This window comes from Nomascus leucogenys, chromosome 7b (genome assembly GCF_006542625.1).
Source record: "Nomascus leucogenys isolate Asia chromosome 7b, Asia_NLE_v1, whole genome shotgun sequence".
Lineage (NCBI taxonomy): Eukaryota > Metazoa > Chordata > Mammalia > Primates > Hylobatidae > Nomascus > Nomascus leucogenys.
In genome coordinates this window covers 35,225,339-35,251,102 of record NC_044387.1, presented here as the reverse complement: position 1 = coordinate 35,251,102, position 25,764 = coordinate 35,225,339, and the positions used below count along the sequence as shown (strand labels likewise).

Genomic DNA, 25,764 nt, shown 5'->3' with positions numbered 1-25,764 from the left:
ACTTTTTATTTTTTACAACAAATTCCAGTTCCATTATTTGCTAATTCACTGTGTGACCAGGCAGAAGTCCTTTCATCTTACATCTTCAGTCTTCTCAACTGGAAAATGTGGGGACTGAATTAGCAAAATTCTCAAATTTACCATGAACATTTTTTTAAAGTATATACTTCTAAAGCAGGGGCTGGGATTTGAGGTAAATAGACTCCAGTGACACAAGGCCTCTGTCAAGCGAGGTGAGTTGCCTTTGGGCCCCTCCCAAAGTCCCCTCAAATCCCACTACTGTCCCTATAAACTTCTGTGAATAGATAATAGGCAGAACTGGATCGTAGGCAGAGAGCTGAGGAGGAAAGCCTCTGAGGGCAGAGGGTGTGCATCAGAGCTCAGGTCCTCCCATTCTGGGAGAGGGAAAGGGTTACAATGCCCCTGCTTCCTCAGTACCGACTCAGGAACCTGGACTGGAGGCTCCCTGATTCAGCCCGTGGGCAGCTGTAAAAAGTCTCCAAGGCTTTGAGGGATGGGGGTCTTTCAGAGAGGAATTAAATTGGGATAGGAGGATGAAGACTAGCAGCCACCCTGGGTATTTCACTTTCTTCTCATTATCCAGCCTAGGGCTGAGGGGAAAACAACCTCAGAAACTATATATAGAAATCTTATGGTACTTTCTAACTTTCATATAATGCTATTTTTATAGTTCTTCTTAACACATAGGCCTAAGTTTTAGTGGCCATTTTAAATATAATTTCAGCAATGAATGTGTGCAATTAGAACACAATGTTTAATAACAATACAGTATAAAATGTATGTAGTATGTGACTATATAAATAAGACAGACTAGTATTTGAATATAATTTCCCTTTTTAGAAAACAATCATATTAGCATAGATTCCCATATCGTATTGATAACAAGGCAAAATTAAGAATAATTAAATTTCTGTATCTAAATAAGATATTATCTCTCAATTTTAGCCAAGCTCTTCTAAATTCCTTCCATCATAACTAGCACTAAATTTAGAAATGTGAAGACTATTATTTCTTCACATGAAAGGAAGGAAGAAAGGAAGGGAGGGAGGGACAAAAAGAAAGAGAAAAGGAAAAGAAAAATTACCTTCTCCTTGTCTTTCTAAATAGAATTATCCCTCTCTAACTTAAAGTCTCTTAGAGTCCTTTTGAAATTTAATGTCTGAAACAAAGTCACATCCATACAATGCATGAACTATGTGGATTCTGAGAGCTTGGTTTTTTGTGTGTTTTTGTTGCAGAGTATTATTCTTATACACTACTTTATCTTTATTCTTTTCGTTTTATTTAAACATTCTGTTTGTATAAGATGTATAATCAGTGATAGAATAAGGAAATATCAATTGATATAAGACTGTAAACATTAATGTTAATATCAAATCTATTCAGGTACTGAAAGAGATTTTTTTAAAAAACCTCTAAGATTGCTCCTATCAAAGCATTTTCATTAAACTATCATGTGAATAAAAATGTTGGTCCCTGTACAAAATCTCATCAAGCTATAGCAAGGAAGTCCTTACCTTTCTTCTTTCATACTTTAATTGCAGATTTCTTTGTGTTAAATTTATCAGATTTTTTCCCTATCTTAGTACCTACAAGCTAGCCAGCAACTTGTCTTTTGGTTTTCAGCATATTGGGAAATAGCAATAATTTCCAAAATTATTACAAGTTATTCTTCACATTTTAAGCCAGAAAGCTGATGGAAGTTTCTAACAATAGCTTTCATATTTTAAAGTTAAATAAATGGGTTTTAATTTTCATATTTCATAAGACGTAGTATTTTGTCCTCTCTATTTTAGCCATTTCTGGTTTTCCCATTCTTTTCACTAACTGATATCTAACTTTATTTCCCTTAAATAACTCATTTACTCACTCAGTTATCAAAGTTGATTTTCCTGGCCAAATGTCACGATGCATCTTCATAAAGCCTGTGATTAATGTGCTGATCAACATCATATTAAATACATACTCCACAGCACAGTCTACACATAGTCACTTTAATCCTATTTCTCAAGTGAATGAGAACCAAAAAACTGAAAGCAAAGGTGGTAGATTACTTCTGTTAAGAATTCCTTGCTGTTATTAGAAATAAAATTTCATCATTCCCAAGCAAAATTTCCCAAGCATCAAGTCAAATTTAGCCATATTTCAATAGTATGAATGAGGTTTACTTGTCCAAATCTCTATTCTAACATTCATTCATCTCATAACAGTTATTTTTCTAAATCAAACTGGTAATGAACTACAATAGAAATTCCTGCAATTGCACAACAAATTTTATTTTTGAACACATAGTTTTTTTTAATAAGGAAAATGGTATGTTGTGCTAATAACTTCTTTAGACCTGTGAGCCGAATGCAGAATGGCCTGAGAGCATAACACTGCCTTTTTTTTTTACAGGAAGCAGATTGCATTTCATCAGAATCATTACCACTCAATACTTATTTTAAGAAATCTTAGTATATTCATTATTTTGCATTTTAAACACTTGATCAGAGGAAATTTCTCCAAGATACTGCCTCTGTATAACCAACTGTCAAAATTAATTATTTTTTCTTTCCTCAGGAATATTAAAAGTTTAAGCAGCAATAGGAACTTCATGTGTATAGAGGATTTTCTACTGATTAAGCTAATTAACTTAAAAGTAAGAAGTGTAAATACTACCCATGGTACACAATTTTTCCATTAATTTTAGATATAGTATTGTAGTAAGTTTCTGGCTACTTCAGCATCTAAACAGAGAATCCGCTTTAAAACTCAGCTTGGCAATAACATGTTCTTCTCAATAAAGGGATATCCTTTAGTGATATAACTGGACATTCTGTGGTGTTGTAAAAAGAGCTCTGAGTGTAGGCAATAGACTTTCATGGTGCGTATGTATGAAACTTAATCAGAAAGAAAAAGAATGTGACTGCAAAAAGAAGAAATCTGAGACAGTAGCAAGTAGGAAACGCACCTCATGGTGTGCATGTATAAAATTAATCCAAAAGAAAAAAATTGCCTCTGACAAAAGAAGAAATCTCAGGCAGTGGTTAAGTATGAAAAGCACCTATCGGGGACCTGTTTGCTACTCCTTGTGCTGTGAAATCTTGAGTATGTCATGGTGCTTTGGAGCCTCAATATTTTGTATCCCCCTCAAATTAAGGTGTCAGATTAGATGTGCACTCTGATCCTTTAAAACTTGAAAAGTTTGTGAGCTCATAAAACGATGCCAGATATCTGCATATTTTAAAGAGTCTGACATGTTTTCTTAATCATTATAATTGAAAGGAAACAAAATCATGTGTCAAAACAAAACTCAAAGATGTCTTCCTGAATATGGAAACTGCTTTTATATACAAACTTTAAATAATGGGAAGAAATTATAGAAAATAAAATATCTCATAAAATAATATTACTGTGGAAAAATAAAGCAAATATAAAGGGAAAAAAGGTGAAAGGCAGAATTTTTGGTCTTTCTTATGTTTAAAGTCAGATTATATAAATACTTATAGGCACACCTCTGGGATGTCTACATTCTCAAAGGTTAAAACAACAAAGTATGAGATAATTCCTGATATTCTCAACTGCCTGAATCGTGACTTACTGTTATGTATTAGCAGGTGTCTCTGCAAAGAAAATGGGGTCCGGAACAAAGCTTTGCATTCTTCACATTGGAACGGTCTCTCCTCAGAGTGGGTCTGCAGAGGAAAGACACTGAGTCAGGAGGATCTAGAATCAACCAGTCATTACAATGAATGAGTGGAGCTTGGATTCATGATGCCAAAGAGGAAAGAAGGGAAGGTGGACAGTATCTGTTTCTTCTAGTGCCATTCTTCCACCATAAAATTGTAAAGACAAATGTGCTGCGTTTGCAAGAGGAAAAATAACTTTCGAATGCTCACAATAATTATTAACTTGACAAATAGTAAAAAAAAAATTATTCCTATTATCTCAAACTGCTAATCTGAATACACACTGAGATTTCTCAGGGCGTACTTTGTAGTGAAACTGTATGTACTTTCTCTGAAAACTAAGCCTCCTCTATCGCTGGCCAGGCTTTTACTCTGCTGGTACAATATTTGCAACACAGATAAAATAAATTACTAAAAGAGAAATTGTTTTCACCCTTTTCTCTCAACTTCACTGAATCAGTTCAAATAATTTTAGTCCTAGGTGCTGCTTTTCCCCTAAATTACACTAGAGCACTTATTCATGTTATAATTAACCCTAATTAACATTCATTAAATATTTGTGTCAAGTGCTATTCTAAACACTTTACATAAATCATTTCACTTAATTACAACAGTAACTGGATTAATAAAACACTATTACTGACTCCAGTTTACAAATGATAAAACTAAGGCTCAAAAAGTTGCAGTAACTTGTGAAGGTCAAACAGCATAGAATCCCCAAACAATATTAAGCGCCCAGGTACATAAGAAACAAAAATATACTGACAAACAAGAAACAATGAAATGCCAGTAACTAGATCTAAAATTCAAAAACAAAACCAAAACAAAACAGCAAACACTGCTCACTCCACCTCTTTTACATTACACATCAGTATAAACCCATTTGGCAAAAATCAGTAAATAAAATCTTATTCTACTATAGATGGCATGATAATAATTCTCATAAATGCTAAAAAATCAAAAATTAAACTATTATCTCATATTACATAAAAAAATCATATAACTGATGGGTTTTTATAATACATGTGACAAAAACAAAAAAAGTAATTTAAAGAAAAGTCACTTTATTTATAGCCTATTAATTTATATATTTTCTTAGTTTAGCAGACATAATATTAAACATACAAGCATAACCTATTAGCATAATGTTGGTGAGAAAGACATTTTCATGTTTGGTTTTAGTTGTGAAAGATATAGAGAAGGCATGAAAGAACAGATATTTAAGATTAGTCAGGATAAATGACAGATAATCTAATGTGCTATTTAGCCAAAGAAATTAAAATGACAGCATGGAAATACATAGATTAATAAAACAGAAAAACAAGTAGGTCTCTTGCACTACATAAAATACATGAACATTTAGTATAGGAGAAATATGGCATTTAAAATTGGTGGGAAAAGAGTAGAAAGTTTAGTAAATGGCTTTGAGGCAAACGTCCAGATATTCAGGAAAAAGTAACGTTGGATCTACTACTCACCTCTTACAATCAGATAAATTGCAAATCAATTCAGGTATTTTTCTTAAAATGAAGAATAACACTTTAAATGTACTAGAAGAAAATCTGAGTAAATTTTTAAATAACTTTTGAGTCTGGAAAGGCTTTCCAAGCAAGGTAAACCAGACATTGAAATGACAGAAATAAATAAACTTAAAGCTGCAAAGCAAAAATCTTTGATGACAAAATAAATATCTGCAACATAAAACAAAAGCGTCATGTTGCTAATATAAGAAGTTATGGCATCTTAATAAGAAAAGATGAAAATGGACAAAAGGACTCCCTTCCAAATAGCACTCCTAAAATTTCATTCATCACTTTATTTTATGCCAGGTCTACGCTATGCGTTTCACGCCTCTACTAGCAAGTCCTATTTTAGATGCTGAGCCTATAGCCATGAACGAAAAGACAACGTCCCTGCTACCACGAAGCTTTTACACTAGCAGAGGAGAAGGACAATAAACAAATGAAAAAGTATGTAGTATATTAGGAAGGGATAAATGTGATGGTGAAAAATAAAGCAAGAAAGAAGACAGCAAATATTTCAGAGAATGGGGTAGCAATTTTAAATAGGTGGTCAAGAAAATTCTAGCTGAGAAGGTGACCTATGAGATAAGATCTGATGGATATGAGGGAGCAAGGGTGGGTATTTGGGTGACCTAGGCAGGAAACATCACGGAAGCCAGCATGGTTGGAGCCATGTGAAAGGGGCAGAGAAGTGGGGAGATGCAGTCGGAAGAATGGGAGAAGTAGAGGAGGGGAAGCAAATCGTGTATGGCCTGGCTAGCCAGTGCAGGAATTTTGTCTTTTATTCTAAGAGAGATGTAACTTTCTGCAGGATTTTGAGCAAATGAGGGACACAATTCAACTGACATTTAACAGGATGCCATGATGGCTGTGTTGACAACAAAATGTAGGGGAAAACAGAAAGCAGAGAAGCAACAGCAATGCAGCAGGAGAGAGATAATTAGAGCTTATCCAGGGTGGTAGCCACAGTTGTGAAGAGAAGTAGTAGAGTTCTAAATATCTTCTGAAAGTGAACAGGTTTTGAGAAAGTACCTGGATATGAAGCATGAGACACAAAAAGAAGGAGGCAAGCATGACTCCAAGATTTGTGATCTGAGCAATGCAATGATGGATTAGCCACTAACAGATATGCAGAAGAGCATCAAGAAACAAGTTTGAGTAAAACATCAGGGGTTCAATTTTGGACCAGTTCAAATAAATATTACGAGATGTCTAGCATTACAGGTACTTGAATATTTCAAGTCTGGATAATAAGGTATAAGATGGAGATGTCAGATTACATATGGTATCAATATTTAAAGCCATGAATATGATAAAAGAATGAAAAATTAAAAATAAAAATACTATCTGTGACTAATCAAACTGCCAAAGATGAAGATGATGGATACCATTCAGTGTTGACTAAAGAGTAAAAACAGGCAATCCCACATACTGTAATTGGGAATAAAAACTTTCTGCATAACAATGTGGTTCTATGTACCAAAATGACAAATGTGCACATCCCTTGACTAATCAATTCCCTTTACAGAAATACAACTGACAAATTTTTGCACAAACTACTTTTTTTTAAATAAAAGGAAAATTCCTAAATGTCCATAAAAAGATATAAACCTGGTTAACTAAACTGTAGTAGATATTATAATTATATATTTGTTTTCTTAGATATGAAAAGTCATGTATATCATTCTTTAGGTGACAAAAGCAGAATGCAAAACATAATATAAAGAATACCATTTAAGCCGCATACATATACGCACATAGAATGGAGTCTAGGAAGACATTCTACAAAACATTGAGGAGGGTTTTTATAGGAAAGACAGTGATATTTGACAGAATGTTTGCTTTCTTCTTTATACTTTTCTTTGCTGCTTGGATTTTCTACAAAACAATAAGTAGAAAGCATTATCATAAAAAGGTAGAAACTATTTTGTTTTTAGAGCATCCAGGTTGGAACAGGGGGTTGTTCCCATCTTCTAAAAATACTATATTCCTCCCTAATTCATTTTTTCTCTTTCCAAATTTGGGACATAACATGACTTAAGTGAACATGACTTAAGTTGCTTAATTATGAAAGAACCTGGGATAGCATAATGCCTTTTAACTATGTTTAACCAAAGCCACAACATCTAGATATTGGCCTAAAGCCAATGGCATATTTTAAGTAGTAAGATGTCTGTACATAGCCAGGTGAATAAATACTTTTGTCAAGAAGGATGCCAATGCCACCATCTGGGTTGGGATGGCAGAGAACCCATGCATTCAATCAACTGGAAGACATTGAGAAGCCACCTAATTTAAGCAAGGCACAGTAAGATGCTTGCCTGTTGCAAATAGAGAACCTCTGTCTCCAAGATATATTTTACAAGTATCAGATGAAATTAAGCTTTTCTAAAGGTGCTTCTCCTTCAATTTTTCACCTCTAAAGAATGCCAAGCTTTTCACTGATTTATTGATCAAATGATACTTAATAACCCTGCGATGTTCTGTAGAACATCCCATTTGTATGCCAAGTCACTGATGACACCAACATCTGCCAATGTAACAAATGAATTAGTCCATGAACAAGTACTATGAAATATATCTTTTTATATACCAACACTTTTGCAGATATAAAAAATACATAAAATCTGTTGCACTATTTATAACACCTACTAGAATGTCTCAAAAATGCTTCAGAAGGTTTCTGGCATAATGTACATTACTTATTAATACATTTCTAGCCACACAGATCAAATATTAATTCCATGAGAATAAAATGAAAGTGAGGACCATTTACAATTAAAGGACCATTTATAATTAAAAATTATACACTGACTATCAACAATATATATTACTCCATGGTAAAAGTATTTCTTGGTAATGGTATTTCTTCTTTGGGATATGTGCAAACCAATAAAACTACATTAAAATTAGAAGAAACAACTAAAGATAAAATAAATTTGGAGAAAATATTCTAGAGGTATGTTTGCTAGAATGATTATTTTTATAGAGTTTTATTATTGAAGACTCAGGTTTCATGTCACAGCACATTACCATCCCAGTGGGCCACACAATAAAGCTAAAGCTACATAAAATACATGTCATCTGGATGTTTACAAGGTCTGTGGATTAAATTTTTACTGTCAAATTTATAACTGGCTTCTTGAAAAGTACTCCTCCTCACAAAAATAAATTGAAACTGGAGAGATATTGAAGAAGTCAGTTACTTTAAGCTCAGTAGAGAAATGAGTAGCTCACTCCACATAGAGAAGTTAAAAGCATGAAATTTAGGTGATGTCCCTACATAACTATAGTCTTGCAGAGCCAAGTCCAACCTTCCCACTGCTTCAAAGCCACAAATCCATCAGTACGAAGCCATAATGCCAGGGAGCCAACTACTGAGTCCCCACAATCCTGATTAGGGCAAAAGGAAGTTGCTAAGAGAAGAAATAACCACAGATTTTCAGATGAAACTATGGAAGGTAGTAACATAGATTCCAAGTCAGGAAACTTTCCCCTCAACGACACTGGTAAGAGCCATAACTCATGTCTCTAATTAAGGATGCTTCTCACAAACACTGCTTTGAACAAACACATGACCTCCTAGGCTGGCTGACTTGACCATTAACTGAAAAGTTAAGCCTTTTTACAACAGCTACCACTTATTACAGCTAACTTAGAGTGTGCCGAACAAGTGTATTCTCTCCTCTACAGTGCAGCTCCTGAAATAGATGGAAATGACAACCGTGTGGCTTCACAGAACTATCCAGATAACATACACCTGTAGCTTCACTCATGAAGATACAGTTTTCACACTCATCACAGTTATTGTACAGGAGAATTTTCTGCATAAAAATAGGCAGCCTAATATAAATAACTCATATGTAACAACTCTCAGTAACTATACTAGCTCCTCTAGTAGATAACTTGTTTTCTAGGCAGGATGGCTAAATAAATTGGTAATTTTTTTAAATTGAGATTTATGTACCATCTATAAAGAAATACGTAAAGATTCCTAAAGTTCAAAGAGACAAACAACAAGGGAGCAATTTTAGTCCTATGAAAAAAATCACGTTCTATAAATATTAAAGCCAGTTCCTGAATAGGACATAGTTTTCTACATAACATAAATCTGTAGAATTTTTACGGATACTAAAATGGTAATAGGATTCCAAATATTTGGTGAATATTGGGTCAGGAAAGATAAATAAAAACACAGGTGGATGGATAGTTAGATTTAGCCAAGCGTGGTGGTGTGCACTACTCGGGAGGCTGAGGTGGAAGACTGCTTGAGCCTGGGAGGTGGAGGCTGCAGTGAGTGGAGATCGTGCCACTGCACTCCAGCCTGGGTGATAGAGCAAGACCATGTCAAAAAAAAAAAAAAAAAAAAAAAAAAAAAAAACGAAAAACACACACATACAATTTTACTCATCACTGATAAACTGTAATGAGAATCACTTTTTAATTCTCAGACTGAAAATAGAAGACTAACAAAATGAAATGCTGGTGAAGAGTAAAAGGGCATTTTATATACTGTTAAGAGAAAGTAGAGCTTTTCAGAAGGCAATGGGTAGGAGCATCTAAACATAAAGTAGACTTCCTATTTGACCCAGAAATTCCACACCTGAGATCTATGCACAAAAATACTCTTAGCATAGTTATAAAGTTTTATATAAAAGGATGTTCACTGCACTATTGTTCAAAATAGCAGTGGTTACAAAAAAAATGGGTAGATTTATATGAACTAACATAAACCTCCCTGCAAATCATATGTTAAGGCAAAGAAGTAGGTTCCTGAATGATACATATGTGTCATAGTACCAGTTACTTTTAAATATACTTACCTCCCAGATGGGCAGCTGGAACTCTGTTCTTCTCCAAACTCACCTAAAAGAACTTCCTCTTACACAAAAACATTAGTGTGAAATGCAAATGTTACTAAAGATTTTACAAGAGATATGAAGGAGGTGCCTTCTATGGTAGAATACTTCCCTTGAAAACTTCCTGTCTGATCTAATACTTTGAAATCTCTTCTCAGCCTCAGGACACTGAGTGACATCTCATTCTCTCTTTTCCATTCCAATGCCCACCTTTTCCAATTCTTACCCTCAACCCCTGGCTCTGCCACCCAACCACCACCAACTCTCACTGCTGTGGACTCAATGTTTGTGTCCCACCAAAATTCATATGTTGCGTCTTAACCCCCAATGTGATGGTATTAGGAGGTGGGACCTCTAGGAAGTAATTAGGTTCTAAGGGTGGACGCTTTGTGAACTGTATTAGTGCCCTTATCAGAAGAGATAGGAGAGCTTGCACTCCCTTTTTCTCCCTCATGTGAGGACACAAGAAGACAGTCATCTGCAAATCAAGAAGTGGGCCCTCACTAGATACTAGATTTGCCAGCACCTTGATCTTACATTATCCAGCCTCCAGAACTGTGAGAAATAAATGTTTGTTGTTTCAACCACCCAGCCCAAGGTATTTTGTTATAGCAGCTTAAACTGAAGACACTCACCATCTCATCTCTAATCTTCTATTTGCAAACCCATTACAAACTGTGACCGAAAGTATGTCAAAGGCATTATAATAAAGATAAAAATTGTGTTTTCCTCAGTCTACAAAATATCCTCCAGTTAGGATCATTGGCCTTCATATATATTGGTACATGTGCTAATAATTAACAAAAAATTGTACAAATAATGTGTACAGTTTTTACTATATTGAGGAAAGTCACTCCACTGGTGCGGGGACTGAAACCATGACAGGCAGGAGAAGGTAGCTGTTGGGAAGGTTCGCAACTCGAGTTCCAAAACTGACTACCAGACATGCATGTATGATTTTAAAGTTATTTTCATAAGATATCTACTAAAAAGGCAAGAAATACTGGAACCCCTGTTTACTGTTGGTTGAAATGTAAATTAGCATATCCATTATAGAAAACAGTATGGAAGTTTCTGAAAAAGTTAAAAATAGGACTACCATATGATGCAGCAGTCCCACTTCTGGGTACATCTTCAAAGAAAGTGAAATCAGTTTGTCAAAGAGACACCTACACTCTCATGTTCATTGCGTAAAAGCCAGGATATAAAAACAACCTAAGAGTCCATTGACAGATGAATGGATAAAGAAAATGTGGTATATAGACACAATGTAATACTATTCAGCCTTAAAAAAGAAAGAAATCCTGTCATTTTTGGCAACATTAATGAACATGGAGGACATTATGATAAGTGAAATAAGCCAGGCACAGAAAGACAAATACTGCATGATCTCACTTACATGTGGAATCTAAAAAGGCTGAACACACAGAAGCAGAGAGTAGAATGGTGGTTGCCGGGAACTAGGAGTAGAGGTAAGGGGCAGGGGAAGGGAGGAATGGGAAGATGTTGGTCAAGGGATACAAAGTTTCAGTTACACAGGATAAGTAAGTTCTAGAGATGTATACTACAGCAGGGGGTTCCCAACCCTGCTACAGCAGAATTACCCAACCCCACAATATCAGCACATAGCCTGTTAGGAACCAGGCCACACAGCAGGAGGTGAGTAGCGGGCAAGTGAGTGAAGCTTCATCTGTATTTACAGCCACTCCCCATCACTCACATTACCACCTGAGCCCCACCTCCTGCGAGATCAGTGGCAGCATTAGATTCTCACAGGAGCGCGAATCCTATTGTGAAATGTGCACGCAAGGGATGTAGGTTGCATGCTTCTTATGAGAATCTAATGCCTGATGATCTGTCACTGTCTCTCATCATCCCTAGATGGGACCATCTAGTTGCAGGAAAACAAGCTGAGGGCTCCCACTGATTCTACATTATGGTGAGTTGTATAATTATTTCATTACATTTTACAATGTAATAATAATAGAAATAAAGTGCATAATAAATATAATGCACTTGAATCATCCTGAAACCATCCCCCACCCAACACTGGTCCTGGCATCAAGAAAGTTGGGGACCACTGTAGTATAGCATTGTGGCTACATTTAGTAATAATGTATTGTATACTTGAAGATTGCTAAGAAAGTAGATCTTCTTCATTGTATTTATTTATTTTAATTGACAAATAAAAATTGTATCTATATGGTGTATGACATAATGTTTAGTGAAATGGCTAAATCAAGCTAATTAACATATCCATTATTTCACATGCTTATCCTTTTTCTGTAGTGAGAGCACTTAAAATTAACAGAGTAGATTTTGGATATTTTAACTACAAAAAAGATAACATGTGTGAGTAATGAATACATTAATTAGGTGGTAATCATTTCACAATGTGTGTGTATATATATATAAACATTACATTGTACACCATAAACATATACAAATTTCACTTGTCGTTATGCTTCAATAAAGAAAAAAAATAAGTAAAAAATATTGTTTTAAATTGTACATTGCTATCTCATCATCCACTTAAGAAAAAGAACAATTAAAATAAGGCAAGCAATTTGCCATTAGCTAAATAAACTTTAGATAATGACCTGTATCTGTGGTTCCTTCTGTCAGATTCAAATCCTGCATGTCCCTCATAATGTGCGCAGCTCATTGTGAATGTGCTTCTAGCATACAAAGATAGGTGATTTTGTACAATATAGCAACATCTTAAATGAATGGGTACTACCTCTCCTGCAGCATCACTGAAGAGTAATCTCATGCAAAAGCTAAAGGAAAGAGTGGCTGTGCTCTAACTGTTGAGTGAACATCACCTAGTCTTCAAGATGACATCTTTCCAGGAAATTTTCAAGAACTTTTTTTTTTTACTATGTTAAATTTACACCGTATGTTTTGGTTTTAGATTCTAATCCATGATATTTTTAGAGAGAAACTTGTTACTTTCTTTAAGGTCTAATAAAATTTATACCAGGCAAAGAGTGAACTGTATTGCCTTTTAAATTGCTTGACTATGACCAAATAAATAATTCTGACTCCAAAATGTAACACACACACACACACACACACACACAGACACACACACACAAACACACACACAGGCACACACACAAGCACACACAAACACACGTATTATTTTATTGAATGACCCTTTATATTTTCTACTCTTTTTTTTTTTTTTTAAGACGGAGTTTCGCTCTGTTGCTCAGGCTGGAGTGCAGTAGCACAATCTTGGCTCACTGCAACCTCCACCTCCCGGATTCAAGTGATTCTCCTGCCTCAGCCTCCTGAGTAGCTGGGACTACAGGCATGCATCACGACACCCAGCTAATTTTTTTGTATTTTTAGTAGAGATGGCATTTTGCCATGTTGGCCAGGCTGGTCTCGAACTCCGGACCTCAGTGGATCCTTGTCCTCCCAAAGTGCTGGGATTAAAGGCATGAGCCACCACACCCAGCCTTCTATTCTATTTTTTAATGGCCAGTCATCACTCAGTAAATTGATTTCAAGACCTACACAGCAGTCATGGCCCAGAATTTGAAAAATACTTGATGAGACATTAAGGCCCAGTGGAATTATTCCAGGAGAAGTTGTGACTAGATTTCCTCATAAGCCTCTAAAGTTTCATCCCTGGAAGGCTAAGTAAAGGGTCAGGAAAAAAGATCCTTTTTTTGAATAGACACACACCTGTCCCCTAGGAGCTTGTTTGTGACTTCATGAGGGCAAAACCCCTCCATACTCACTTCCGTCATCAAGTAAGTAGTGCCAGCTCTAGGATCCAAGATGGTTCAGTACATCTAAACATGTATCCTACAGCAGGAGGAGGGAAGCACTGTACAACTTACCCAAATTTTGCTTTGCATTATATATGACAGGGAACACAATGGAGGGTGAAGAATAATTGAATGGTTTCTGTCTCCTCTGGCTCTGAAACGCTGGTTCAATTTTGATTTAAAGAATCAAAGTATATGTGAATTGAGATAAATGAGATTTTTTAGCTAGATCCTAAAATACAACTGTAATTCAGATCAAATGATTGTCAGAAAAAATGAAGAAGAAAAGGTAACCTATTGAACCCATATAACTGGAAAGATGATGAAATAAATGAGTAACTAAATTTTCAAAATAAAAACCACCCCTTCAAAATTTCTCTATATGCTGGCCAGGCACTGTGGCTCTCGCCTGTAATCCCAGCACTTCGGGAGGCCGAAGCAGGCAGATTGCTTGAGGTCAGGAGTTCTAGACCAGCCTGGCCAATAGGGTGAAACCCTGTCTCTATTAAAAATACAAAAATTAGCCAGGCATGGTGGCACACGCCTGTAGTCCCAGCTACTTGGAAGGCTGAGACACAAGAATCACTTGAACCTGGGAGGCAGAGATTGCAGTGAGCCAAGATTGCGCCACTGCACTCCAGCCTGAGTGACAGAGTGAGACTCTATTTCAAAAAATAAAAATAAATAAAATTTCTGTATATGCTATCATAATCACAATGAAAAATAATATTCCATTTTTCAAGCAAGTCTAAATGTTAAGAAAGAACCAACCCAAAATAACTCAAATAAGTATAATAAAAATGTATATATTATATTCTCAAAAAACAAAAGAATAATTAATTAATTTAAAGTAATAACCCTTGAGCATACTAAAAGGTAAAGATCACACTGACTTTTAATGTTTTTTTCTGATTTCTGTGGAATATCCTTACTTTTATGTTTCCCAAATAGCCACTAATGATTATGATGGAAGAAAAGGTTTATCTTCTGTTTTTACATGATTCTTGGAGAATATTTCAGGTATTTTCATGTAACAATGCCAAATATATGCTAGGATCATAACACAGTAAGGAATACATTTGTCTAGTGCAGAAGGATTGAATGTGCTTTCCAGTTTGGAAATTACAGGCATCATTGTTTCTATGCTTCCCAATACATCATTATTACTTTTATATGATTTATGGCTTAAAGTATGAGAGATGGTGCAAAGATCCTGTGCCAAATTCCCATATGGCATATAACATGAGCCAAACTGTGAAAAACTCATAAATGCGGATAGATCAGTTTCATCAAAGAAAGGAATAAGAGGGTTCCAGAGACTAAACAGGAACTAGCCAGATAATTTTTTACAGTCATGTAATTCCAAATCAGCAGTAATGAATGCAGTCCTGCCCCGAATGTACAATGCTTGAGGTAAACATAAAGATGGTAAAGAAGAAATTAGGCAAAGACAATTTAAGACACTATAATCAACACTGTTTATTCTTTGGTAAATCTGCCTTTTTCTTTCTATTTTTGGGCTAAAGTTGAAATTGGTATCATAATTTTTAAATGATTTCAAAAGAGATAAAATGAAGTCGTTGGAAGTATCCCATAAATATTATAATAATTATAATCCCCATAGAGTATAATAACTGAAAAATAACAAATTATTTTTAAAAGCTCATATACATGTTATTTAACAGCATGCTATAATACATCAACTAAAATCAATAAGCAAGTATTTTGTATTTCACAAAAATGTTTTTACATGCATTTCTAAGATGTTGAATATCTTTGGACAATTTTCCTGAATTCAATTCAAGCATGATGTATTATCTACATGATACATTCTGAAACAAGAACTTGAGCAAAGGTAAAGTATAAGAAATGTAAACCAAAATCAACAGAAGAAACTAGGACATTATATTAATAACTTGAAGAGAAAGAGGAAGGTAGAGAGGTCACACAGAAGGAAGGCAAATATTTAGTTGTTTTAGATATGGTTAATGCAGATAAAAGGATAAAAAGCTGGAGAAGTAGGCTGAGGTCATGACGTAGAGAACTCTGAATGACAGGTGAAGGTGTACATACTATTACATATGTAGCCACTTGCAATCTACTTTTAATATTAGAGTATGAGAGTGATATACCAGAGTGATGTTTTGGGATGATTTGCCTCGTAGGATGGATTGCAGCAGGAAGTGATAAGCCTAATTAGATGAGTATTAAAGGAATCCAGAGGAGAAATAATCAGGATGTTGGAATGGTAAAGGAAGGGATGACTGTGAAAGTGATGAGATAATGTAAAGGGTGGAGTCTTTATATTTGGCTTCTAATTTTATAAAGGGACCAATACTGAATAAAGAGACTAGGATAATTACACGCTTTTGTCATTAAGAGAAAGAGGAAACTCCAAAAGAGAAGCTATCTTTGGCAAAGAGAATGAAAAAACCATTCTGGGGCATGCTGAATTCATTATGTCGAAAAGATACCCAGTTATAAATGTGAGTCTGAAACTTGGGATTAAAGAAAATAAATCATTTGGAATTCATCAGTATGGCGTTGATAGCAGAAGTCATGGATGTAGTTGACATTTCTTAAGGAGAGAGAACACAGAAGAGGTTCACAGGCAAAGGATCCAGAATAACCTCCTGAGGGGAAAGGAAGTCAAAAATGTTCAGAGAAATTGGCAGAATACCTAGCAGAGCAAACTACAAGGATCCCAAGGATGAAGAGAATTTCAAAAAGCTAATGTAAATAAAAACATCAAAGTTTATGGAAATAAGGAAGAGAATAAAGACTTCGCAATTAGTAAACCCCATAAAATTAATCTAATAGCGGTGTTAAGAAAAACTAGGCAGTCTGCTTATAAGGACAGTTTCAAAAGAGAATGGAAGACAGGAAGGAGGCTGTGAGGGGTTGTGGCCCAGGTGAGTGATCTTCTCTAGTTGTTGCATTATGTACAGTAGGCCCCAGATGTACAAAAGCTTCATCAAAAGATAAAAATTGAAAATCACAGCAGCAAATTCATAAAAAATAATAATAATATTAATAAGCTTTTACCTTCTTATGATTCTTGTAAACATTTCTGTGGGCAAATCCCTTTCCACAAAGTTTGCATTTGTAAGGTTTGTCTTCGCTGTGTATTACTTTGTGAGCACCCACTTGATCAAGCCTCTTGAAAGACTTATTACAAATCTCGCAATTATAGGGTCGTTTTTCTATTAAAAAAAATGAGTGGAGACAATCTCATATCTATATAAAGGTAAAGGATAAAAGAGAAAACACCCTTACCTTATATTACTTCTTATGGTAAGAAAACTAAAGGATGGTCAAACAACTAAAAAACATCTACCATCCACAAAATAGACACATAAATGTGTCTACTCCTAAATGAAATATTAGCTTGTTCTCTTACTGACATATTTTGAATTTTTAAAGTAGCTTAGATATAAAGAAAAGGTTTACATTCAAGGAAAGAATCCTATTTCCAGATGAAAACCATGCTGATATGTGACAGTTTAAATCAGGGTCAGGGCCCCAAATGCAGAAAGTGACCTGACAGGGATGGAGGTAAAGAACAGAGCTGCCTCCCCCCAGGGCCACAAAGGCCTCATGGAGGCAGAGCTTCCAATGCTCAGCAGGAACCAGATATTTACATTGGTATGTAAAGTCCATATTTATGCAATATCCATATAACATTGACACCTAAATAAAAAATATATAATATGTATCAAATAAAGCATACCTAAAAGATAACAGGTTTTGATCTGATTTTAATTTACTAAAATATTCATATGTATCAACAACGTGCATATTCAAAAACATTCCAACTTCAATCGCCTCAAATTACAGATATCTTAAACTCTAGAGACTCCACAAAGTAAAAATTATTTTCAGAGCTGATTTTTTTAATCTGCATTAGTAAAACAGACCTATTCCTAAGACTTGCTTAAATGAAACTACCGCTTTAAAAACTTACATACTCAAAATGTATTTATAGACTTCTTACTAACATTTATTAGTAACTTAGCTAGAATGTAAAAGTATCTAGAAATGCAAGAATTACAATTTTTGAATATCTACTAAATGTCAGACACTATGCTAGCACAGTACCTAAATGATCTCATTTAATCTTCGCAGCTAATTTGAAGGGTAGGCACCAGTATCCCATTTCACAAATGAAGAATAAAGAAACTGAGGCTCAAGGAGGAGTAAGTGACAAATTACATGGTGATTCTGAAGATCTTCAATATCATTTACTCTAAGCACCTTTGCTCTGTAAATAAACTGAGGTCTAGAGAATTAAATAACTTGTTCAGAATCACATGACTAGTAAATGTCCAAAGTAGAATTCATAGCTAAGGCCCCTGATTACTACTCTTAGAGTTTATAAAAAGTGACAATGTAATTATTTTGTAATGATATCACTATAACCAAAAATGTATATAGTTTACCTGAGTGGGTGATCATATGACGTTTTAGCTGATTAGCTGAAATAAATTTCTTCATACATTCTTGACAATCAAATATCTCATGAATCTGCAAAAGGTTAAATAGACAGTTAAATCAACTGTCAAAGCCTAGTAAATTACACAGCTCTCAAGCAAAAGTGTAAATATGTGAACAGCTGCCACTGCAATACCCAAACTATATATTACAATTCAGCCCTAATTTGTTCACACTAACCTAAATACACTGAAAATTCAGTGGACATAAGTTATGTAGTAAAAAATATCATTGGAGATATAATATTCATAGTCCTTAAAAATGTAATACAGCTGTCCTATTTAGTACATATTAAATTTAAACTCTGTAAAAATTATATCTAATATATAATAACTCTTCTGTTATGCACAAATTTAGACTTGGAAATATGTAGCATGCAGTTAATAATATTCCCTTTACAGTAGCCGACAATATTTGAAACTTAAATATACATAGTAGAGAGTGCAACATTAATTACAGTAAAAGATCAGAAGTTACAGGATTCTGAAAAGCATTTAGTTCACAATAGAAGTTTCACATGAGCCAGATGCAGTGGCTCACATTTGTAATCCCAGCACTTTGGGAGGCCAAGGCAAGAGGACTGCTTGAGCCCAGGAGTTCGAGACCAGCCTGGACAACAAAGTGAGACCTCGTCCCTACAAAAAATTTAAAAAAATAGCCAGGTGTGGTGACATACGTCTGTGGTCCCAGCTACACAGGAGGCTGAAGCAGGACGATTGTTTGAACCTGGGAAGTCGAGGCTTCAGTGAGCTGTGTTCATACTATTGCATTTCAGCATGGGTGACAGAGTGAGACTCTATCAAAAAAAAAAAAAAAGTCTCACATGACAGGAGGACCACAATTTTTAAAATGAGGAAATCTAGTCAAAGGATCCAAAGTAGCAGATATGCAGGATGAATAACTCTAAAGATCTAATGTATAACACGAAGATTACAATTGATAATAGCGTATTACATTCTGGATTTTTGCTAAGTGAATAGATTATAGTTGCTCTTGCCACAGGAGAAAAAATGGGTAACTATGTGAGATAATGGATGCATTAATTTATTTCACTAAAATAATCATTTTAACTATACGTGTATCTCATGACATTATGTTGTATAACTTAAGTATACAGAATAAAATGTATTTTAAAAATACAATAAGAGGGGATATAACTTTAGTAAACAATTGGCTAATATAAATATTAAAATTGAATATTAAATTAGTTATTTCCCTCCCAGACACTAACACAGAGAAACTGGATAGGTGGCATGAAAAGTAAAAGTCTAGTTTTTCAGAAACAATGTATTCAATTCTAAAAGAAATGTATTACATATCATATTATATTAGAAATGTTGATCATCCCAATGAACAACAGCATCACACTATGTTGTTGAATATTCAAAAATGGTTGTGGTGAAGTCATGTTTTTGTTTCAACCTCATTAAAAGTCCAGCTCACAATACTAAACCCCAGAGAAGTAAAGGCCCTTGTGCAAGAAGCCAAGACAGTGTCCCTGCAGAATAACTAGGAACAACAGTGCAGAGTGAAAGATCTAGGCAAAAGTCCCTGAACTGGTACAGCACATGAGTAATGAGTGGAGGACTCAGCTGGCCCCTGATAAATGGTTCTCTTGATCTAAATGGCCATAGAAGGCCTCAAGGCAGGGAAACAGATGCAGGGGCAAGGCTGACAGATCCCAGGCCTGCAGCCCATGGCTTAATTCAATGCCCAAGCACGTGGCAGGTCGAAGGCTGCCAACCAGCCTCTGCTTCTGTCAGGTCTGACTCTTGGCGAGTCATTAAATTCAGTTATGTAAAGCAGGGAAAAAGTGGAGAAACAAGGCAGAAGCCAAAATACGTCATTCCACAAGAGTCTGACTTATCTCCCCTGCTTAGATGCAATGGCATCTATGAGGGGATATCTAGAATCCAAAGAGTTCCTTTAGAAAGCATGTGGGATCTCTATGACCACCTGCACAAGTGTTTGGAATGCCAGTGCTCCATAGCACACAAAAAAACTTCCAGCCTGAGGCATGTTAAAGGCAGCCTCTTCAATCATCAAAGACTTCCACAGTGGCTTCAGTTAAATACCTATGTTTGAGGACCAATGATATGATTTGTAGTGTTTATATAAAGATAGTAAGAGCAGATTTATATTCTTAAACTCCATGTTTCTGTAATATATAATATATAATTTTATAATGACAAACAAGATACTCTAAAGAGATGTCATACCTTCTGAGTCATATATAAATGAAAACGTTTGTTATCATTTTTAACGTTTAATTTCTATTGATATATAAAATTATAAAAATTATTCATCCACATATAAAATGGAAATTGTTAAATGAAACATTGTTCACTTGTTTCATTTTTAAGTGAAATATTGTTCACTTCTTAATTCTCATGGCTTCAACATGAAACATTTTTCAAGGTTGAATTGAACTGATATTCCCAAAATTATAAAGGGAACATCGACTATACATTAAAGCATTTTTGCATTGACTATCTCATTCATACTAAAAAATTCAAGCTAAAGCCATGTTCAAAATTCCTTAAAATGCTTAATAAAGAGAGCGGTTCCAAGATAACCAAATAGGAACAGCTCCAGTCTACAGCTCCCAGTGTGAGCGACTCAGAAGATGGGGTGATTTCTGCATTTCCAACTGAGGTACTGGGTTCATCTCACTGGGGCTTGTCGGACAGTGGCTGCAGCCCACCGAGCATGAACCGTAGCAGGGTGAGGGATCACCTCACCCGGGAAGCGCAAGGGGTCAGGGAATTCCCTTTCCTAGCCAAGGGAAGCTGTGACAGATGGCACCTGGAAAATTGGGTCATTCCCACCCTAATAAGGCGTTTATCCAACGATCTTAGCAAACAGCACACCAAGAGATTATATCCCGCACCTGACTCGGAGGGACCCACACCCACGGAGCCTTGCTCATTGCTAGCACAGCAGTCTGAGATCGATCTGCAAGGTGGCAGCGAGACTAGGGGAGGGGTGCCTGCTATTGCTGAGGCTTAAGTAGGTACACAAAGCGGCCAGGAAGCTCGAACTGGGTGGAGTCCACCACAGCTCAAGGAGGCCTGCCTGCCTCTGTAGGCTCCACGTCTGGGGACAGGGCATAGATGAACAAAAGGCAGCAGAAACCTCTGCAGACTTAAATGTCCCAGTCTGACAGCTTTGAAGTGAGTAGTGGTTCTCCCAGCACACAGCTGGAGATCTAAGAACGGACACACTGCCTCCTGAAGTGGGTGCCTGACCCCCAAGTAGGCTAACTGGAAGGCACCCCCCAGTAGGGGCAGACTGACACCCCACATGGTCAGGTACCCCTCTGAGATGAAACTTCCAGAGGAACCATCAGGCAGCAACATTTGCTGTTCAGCAATATTTGCTGTTCTGCAGCCTCCGCTGCTGATACCCAGGCAAACAGGGTCTGGAGTGGACCTCCAGCAAACTACAACAGACCTGCAGCTGAGGGTCCTGACTGTTACAAGGAAAACTAACAGACAGAAACGACATCCACACCAAAACCCCATCTGTACGTCACCATCATCAAAGACCAAAGGTAGATAAAACCACAAAGATGGGGAAAAAACATAGCAGAAAAGCTGAAAATTCTAAAAATCAGAGCACCTCTCCCACTCCAAAGGAACGCAGCTCCTTGCCAGCAACGGAACAAAGCTGGATGGAGAATGACTTTGACAAGTTGAGAGAAAAAGGCTTCAGATGATCAAACTTCTCCGAGCTAAAGGAAGAAGTTCAAACCCATTGCAAAGAAGCTAAAAGCCTTGAAAAAAGATTAGACTAATGGCTAACTAGAATAACCAGTGTAGAGACGTCCTTAAATGACCTGATGGAGCAGAAAACCATGGCACGATAACTACATGACAAATGCACAAGCTTCAGTAGCCGATTTGATCAGCTGGAAGAAAGGGTATCAGTGATTGAAGATCAAATGAATGAAATGAAGTGAGAAGAGAAGTTTAGAGAAAAAAGAGTAAAAAGAAACGAACAAAGCCTCCAAGAAATATGGGACTATGTGAAAAGACCAAACCTACGTCTGATTGGTGTACCTGAAAGTGACAGGGAGAATGGGACCAAGATGGAAAACACTCTGCAGGATATTATCCAGGAGAACTTACCCAACCTAGCAAGGCAGGCCAACATTCAAATTCAGGAAATACAGACACACCACAAAGATACTCCTCAAGAAGAGCAACTCCAAGACAAATAATTGTAAGATTCACCAAAGTTGAAATGAAGGAAAAAATGTTAAGGGCAGCCAGAGAGAAGGGTCGGGTTACCCACAAAGGAAAGCCCACCAGACTAACAGCGGATCTCTCGGCAGAAACTCTACAAGCCAGAAGAGAGTGGGGGCCAATATTCAACATTCTTAAAGAAAAGAATTGTCAACCCAGAATTTCATATCCAGCCAAACTAAGCTTCATAAGTGAAGGAGAAATAAAATCCTTTACAGACAAGCAAAGGCTGAGATTTTGTCGCCACCACGCCTGCCCTACAAGAGCTCCTGAAGGAAGCACTAAACATGGAAAGGAACAACCAGTACCAGCCACTGCAAAAACATGCCAAATTGTAAAGACCATCGATGCTAGGAAGAAACTGCATCAACTAACGAGCAAAATAACCAGCTAACATCATAACGACAGGATCAAATTCACACATAACAATATTAACCTTAAATGTAAATGGGCTAAATGCTCCAATTAAAAGACACAGACTGGCAAACTGGATAAAGAGTCAACACCCATCAGTGTGCCATATTCAGGAGACCCATCTCATGTGCAGAGTCAAACATAGGCTCAAAATAAAGGGATGGAGGAAGATCTACCAAGCAAATGGAAAACAAAAAAAGGCAGGGGTTGCAATCCTAGTCTCTGATAAAACAGACTTTAAACCAACAAAGATCAAAGGAGAAAAAGAAAGCCATTACATAACAATAACGGGATCAATTCAACGAGAAGATCTAACTATCCTAAATATATATGCACCCAATACAGGAGCACCCAGTTTCATAAAGCAAGTCCTTAGAGACCTACAAAGAGATTTAGACTCCCATACAATAATAATGGGAGACTTTAACACCCCACTGTCAACATTAGACAGATCAACGAGACAGATAGTTAAAAAGGATATCCAGGAATTGAACTCAGCTCTGCACCAAGTGGACCTAATAGACATCTACAGAACTCCCCACCCCAAATCAACAGAATACACATTCTTCTCAGTACCACATCGCACTTATTCCAAAATTGACCACATAGTTGGAAGTAAAGCACTCCTCAGCAAATGTAAAAGAATAGAAATTGTAACAAACTGTCTCGCAGATCACAGTGCAATCAAACTAGAACTCAGGATTAAGAAACTCACTCAAAACTGCTCAACTACATGGAAACTGAACAACCTGCTCCTGAATGACTACTGGGTACATAACGAAATGAAGGCAGAAATAAAGATGTTCTTTGAAACCAACGAGAACAAAGACACAACATACCAGAATCTCTGGGACACATTTAAAGCAGTGTGTAGAGGGAAATTTATAGCACTAAATGCCCACAAGAGAAAGCAGGAAAGATCTCAAATTGACAACCTAACATCACAATTAAAGGAACTAGAGAAGCAAGAACAAACACATTCAAAAGCTAGCAGAAGGCTAGAAATAACTAAAATCAGAGCAGAACTGAAGGAAACAGAGACACAAAAAAACCTTCAAAAAATCAATGAATCCAGGAGCTGGTTTTTTGAGAAGATCAACAAAACTGATAGACTGCTAACAAGACTAATAAAGAAGAAAAGAGAGAAGAATCAAATAGATGCAATAAAAAATGATAAAGGGGATATCACCACTGATCCCACAGAAATACAAACTACCATCAGAGAATACTACAAACATCTCTACACAAATAAACTAGAAAATCTAGAAGAAATGGATAAATTCCTCGACACATACACCATCTCAAGACTAAACCAGGACAAAGGTGAATCCCTGAATAGACCAGTAACAGGCTCTGAAATTGAGGCAATAATTAATAGCCTACCAACCAAAAAAAGTCCAGGACCAGATGGATTCACAGCCAAATTCTACCAGAGGTACAAGGAGGAGCTGGTACCATTCCTTCTGAAACTATCCCAATCAATAGAAAAAGAGGGAATCCTCCCTCATTTTGTGAGGCCAGCATCATCCTGATACCAAAGCCTGGCAGAGACACAACAAAAAAAGAGAATTTTAGACCAATATCCCTGATGAACATCGATGCAAAAATCCTTGATAAAATACTGGCAAATTGAATCCAGCAGCACATCAAAAAGCTTATCCACCATGATCAAGTGGGCTTCATCCCTGGGATGTAAGTCTGGTTCAACATATACAAATCAAAAAACAATCCAGTATATAAACAGAATCAAAGACAAAAACCACATGATTATCTCAATAGATGCAGAAAAGGCCTTTGACAAAATTCAACAACCCTTCATGCTAAAAACTCTCAATAAATTAGGTATTGATGGGACGTATCTCAAAATAATAAGAGCTTTTTGTAACAAACACACAGCCAATATCATACTGAGTGGGTAAAAACTGGAAGCATTCCCTTTGAAAACTGGCATAAGACAGGGATGCCCTCTCTCACCTCTTCTATTCAACATAGGGTTGGAAGTTCTGGCCAGGGCAATCAGACAGGAGAAAAAAATAAAGGGTATTCGATTAGAAAAAGAGGAAGTCAAATTGTCCCTGTTTGCAGATGACATGATTGTATATCTAGAAAACCCCCTCGTCTCAGCCCAAAATCTCCTTAAGCTGATAAGCAACTTCAGCAGTCTCAGGATACAAAATCAATGTGCAAAAATCACAAACATTCTTATACACCAATCACAGACAAACAGAGAGCCAAATCATGAGTGAACTCCCATTCACAATTGCTTCAAAGAGAATAAAATACCTAGGAATCCAACTTACAAGGGATGTGAAGAACCTCTTCAAGGAGAACTACAAACCACTGCTCAATGAAATAAAAGAGGACACAAACAAATGGAAGAACATTCCACGCTCATGGATAGGAAGAATCAATATTGTGAAAATGGCCATACTGCCCAAGGTAATTTCTAGATTCAATGCCATCCCCATCAAGCTACTAATGACTTTCTTCACAGAATTGGAAAAAACTACTTGAAAGTTCATATGGAACCAAAAAAGAGCCCACATTGCCAAGACAATGCTAAGCAAAAAGAACAAAGCTGGAGGCATCACGCTACCTGACTTCAAACTACACTACAAGGCTACAGTAACCAAAACAGCACAGTACTGGTATAAAAACAGATCTATAGACCAATGGAACAGAACAGAGACCTCAGAAATAATACCGCACATCTACAACCATCTGATCGTGGACAAACCTGACAAAAACAAGAAATG

At 36.3% G+C, this 25,764-nt stretch overlaps 1 protein-coding gene across 3 annotated transcripts in view; it reads right to left on the bottom strand.

The window, feature by feature from the left end:
* The window catches only part of PRDM5 (PR/SET domain 5), a 218,744-nt gene that overhangs the window by 83,264 nt on the left and 109,716 nt on the right, over positions 1-25,764 (bottom strand). For all 3 annotated transcript variants that reach the window (XM_003271327.3, XM_003271328.3, XM_012507638.2), the window contains 3 exons: positions 18,296-18,380; positions 16,902-17,059; positions 3,605-3,698 (listed from right to left, as the gene is read on the bottom strand). In XM_003271327.3, the coding sequence (XP_003271375.1) occupies positions 3,605-3,698; positions 16,902-17,059; positions 18,296-18,380 (337 nt within the window). The remainder of the gene's footprint in view (positions 1-3,604; positions 3,699-16,901; positions 17,060-18,295; positions 18,381-25,764) is intronic.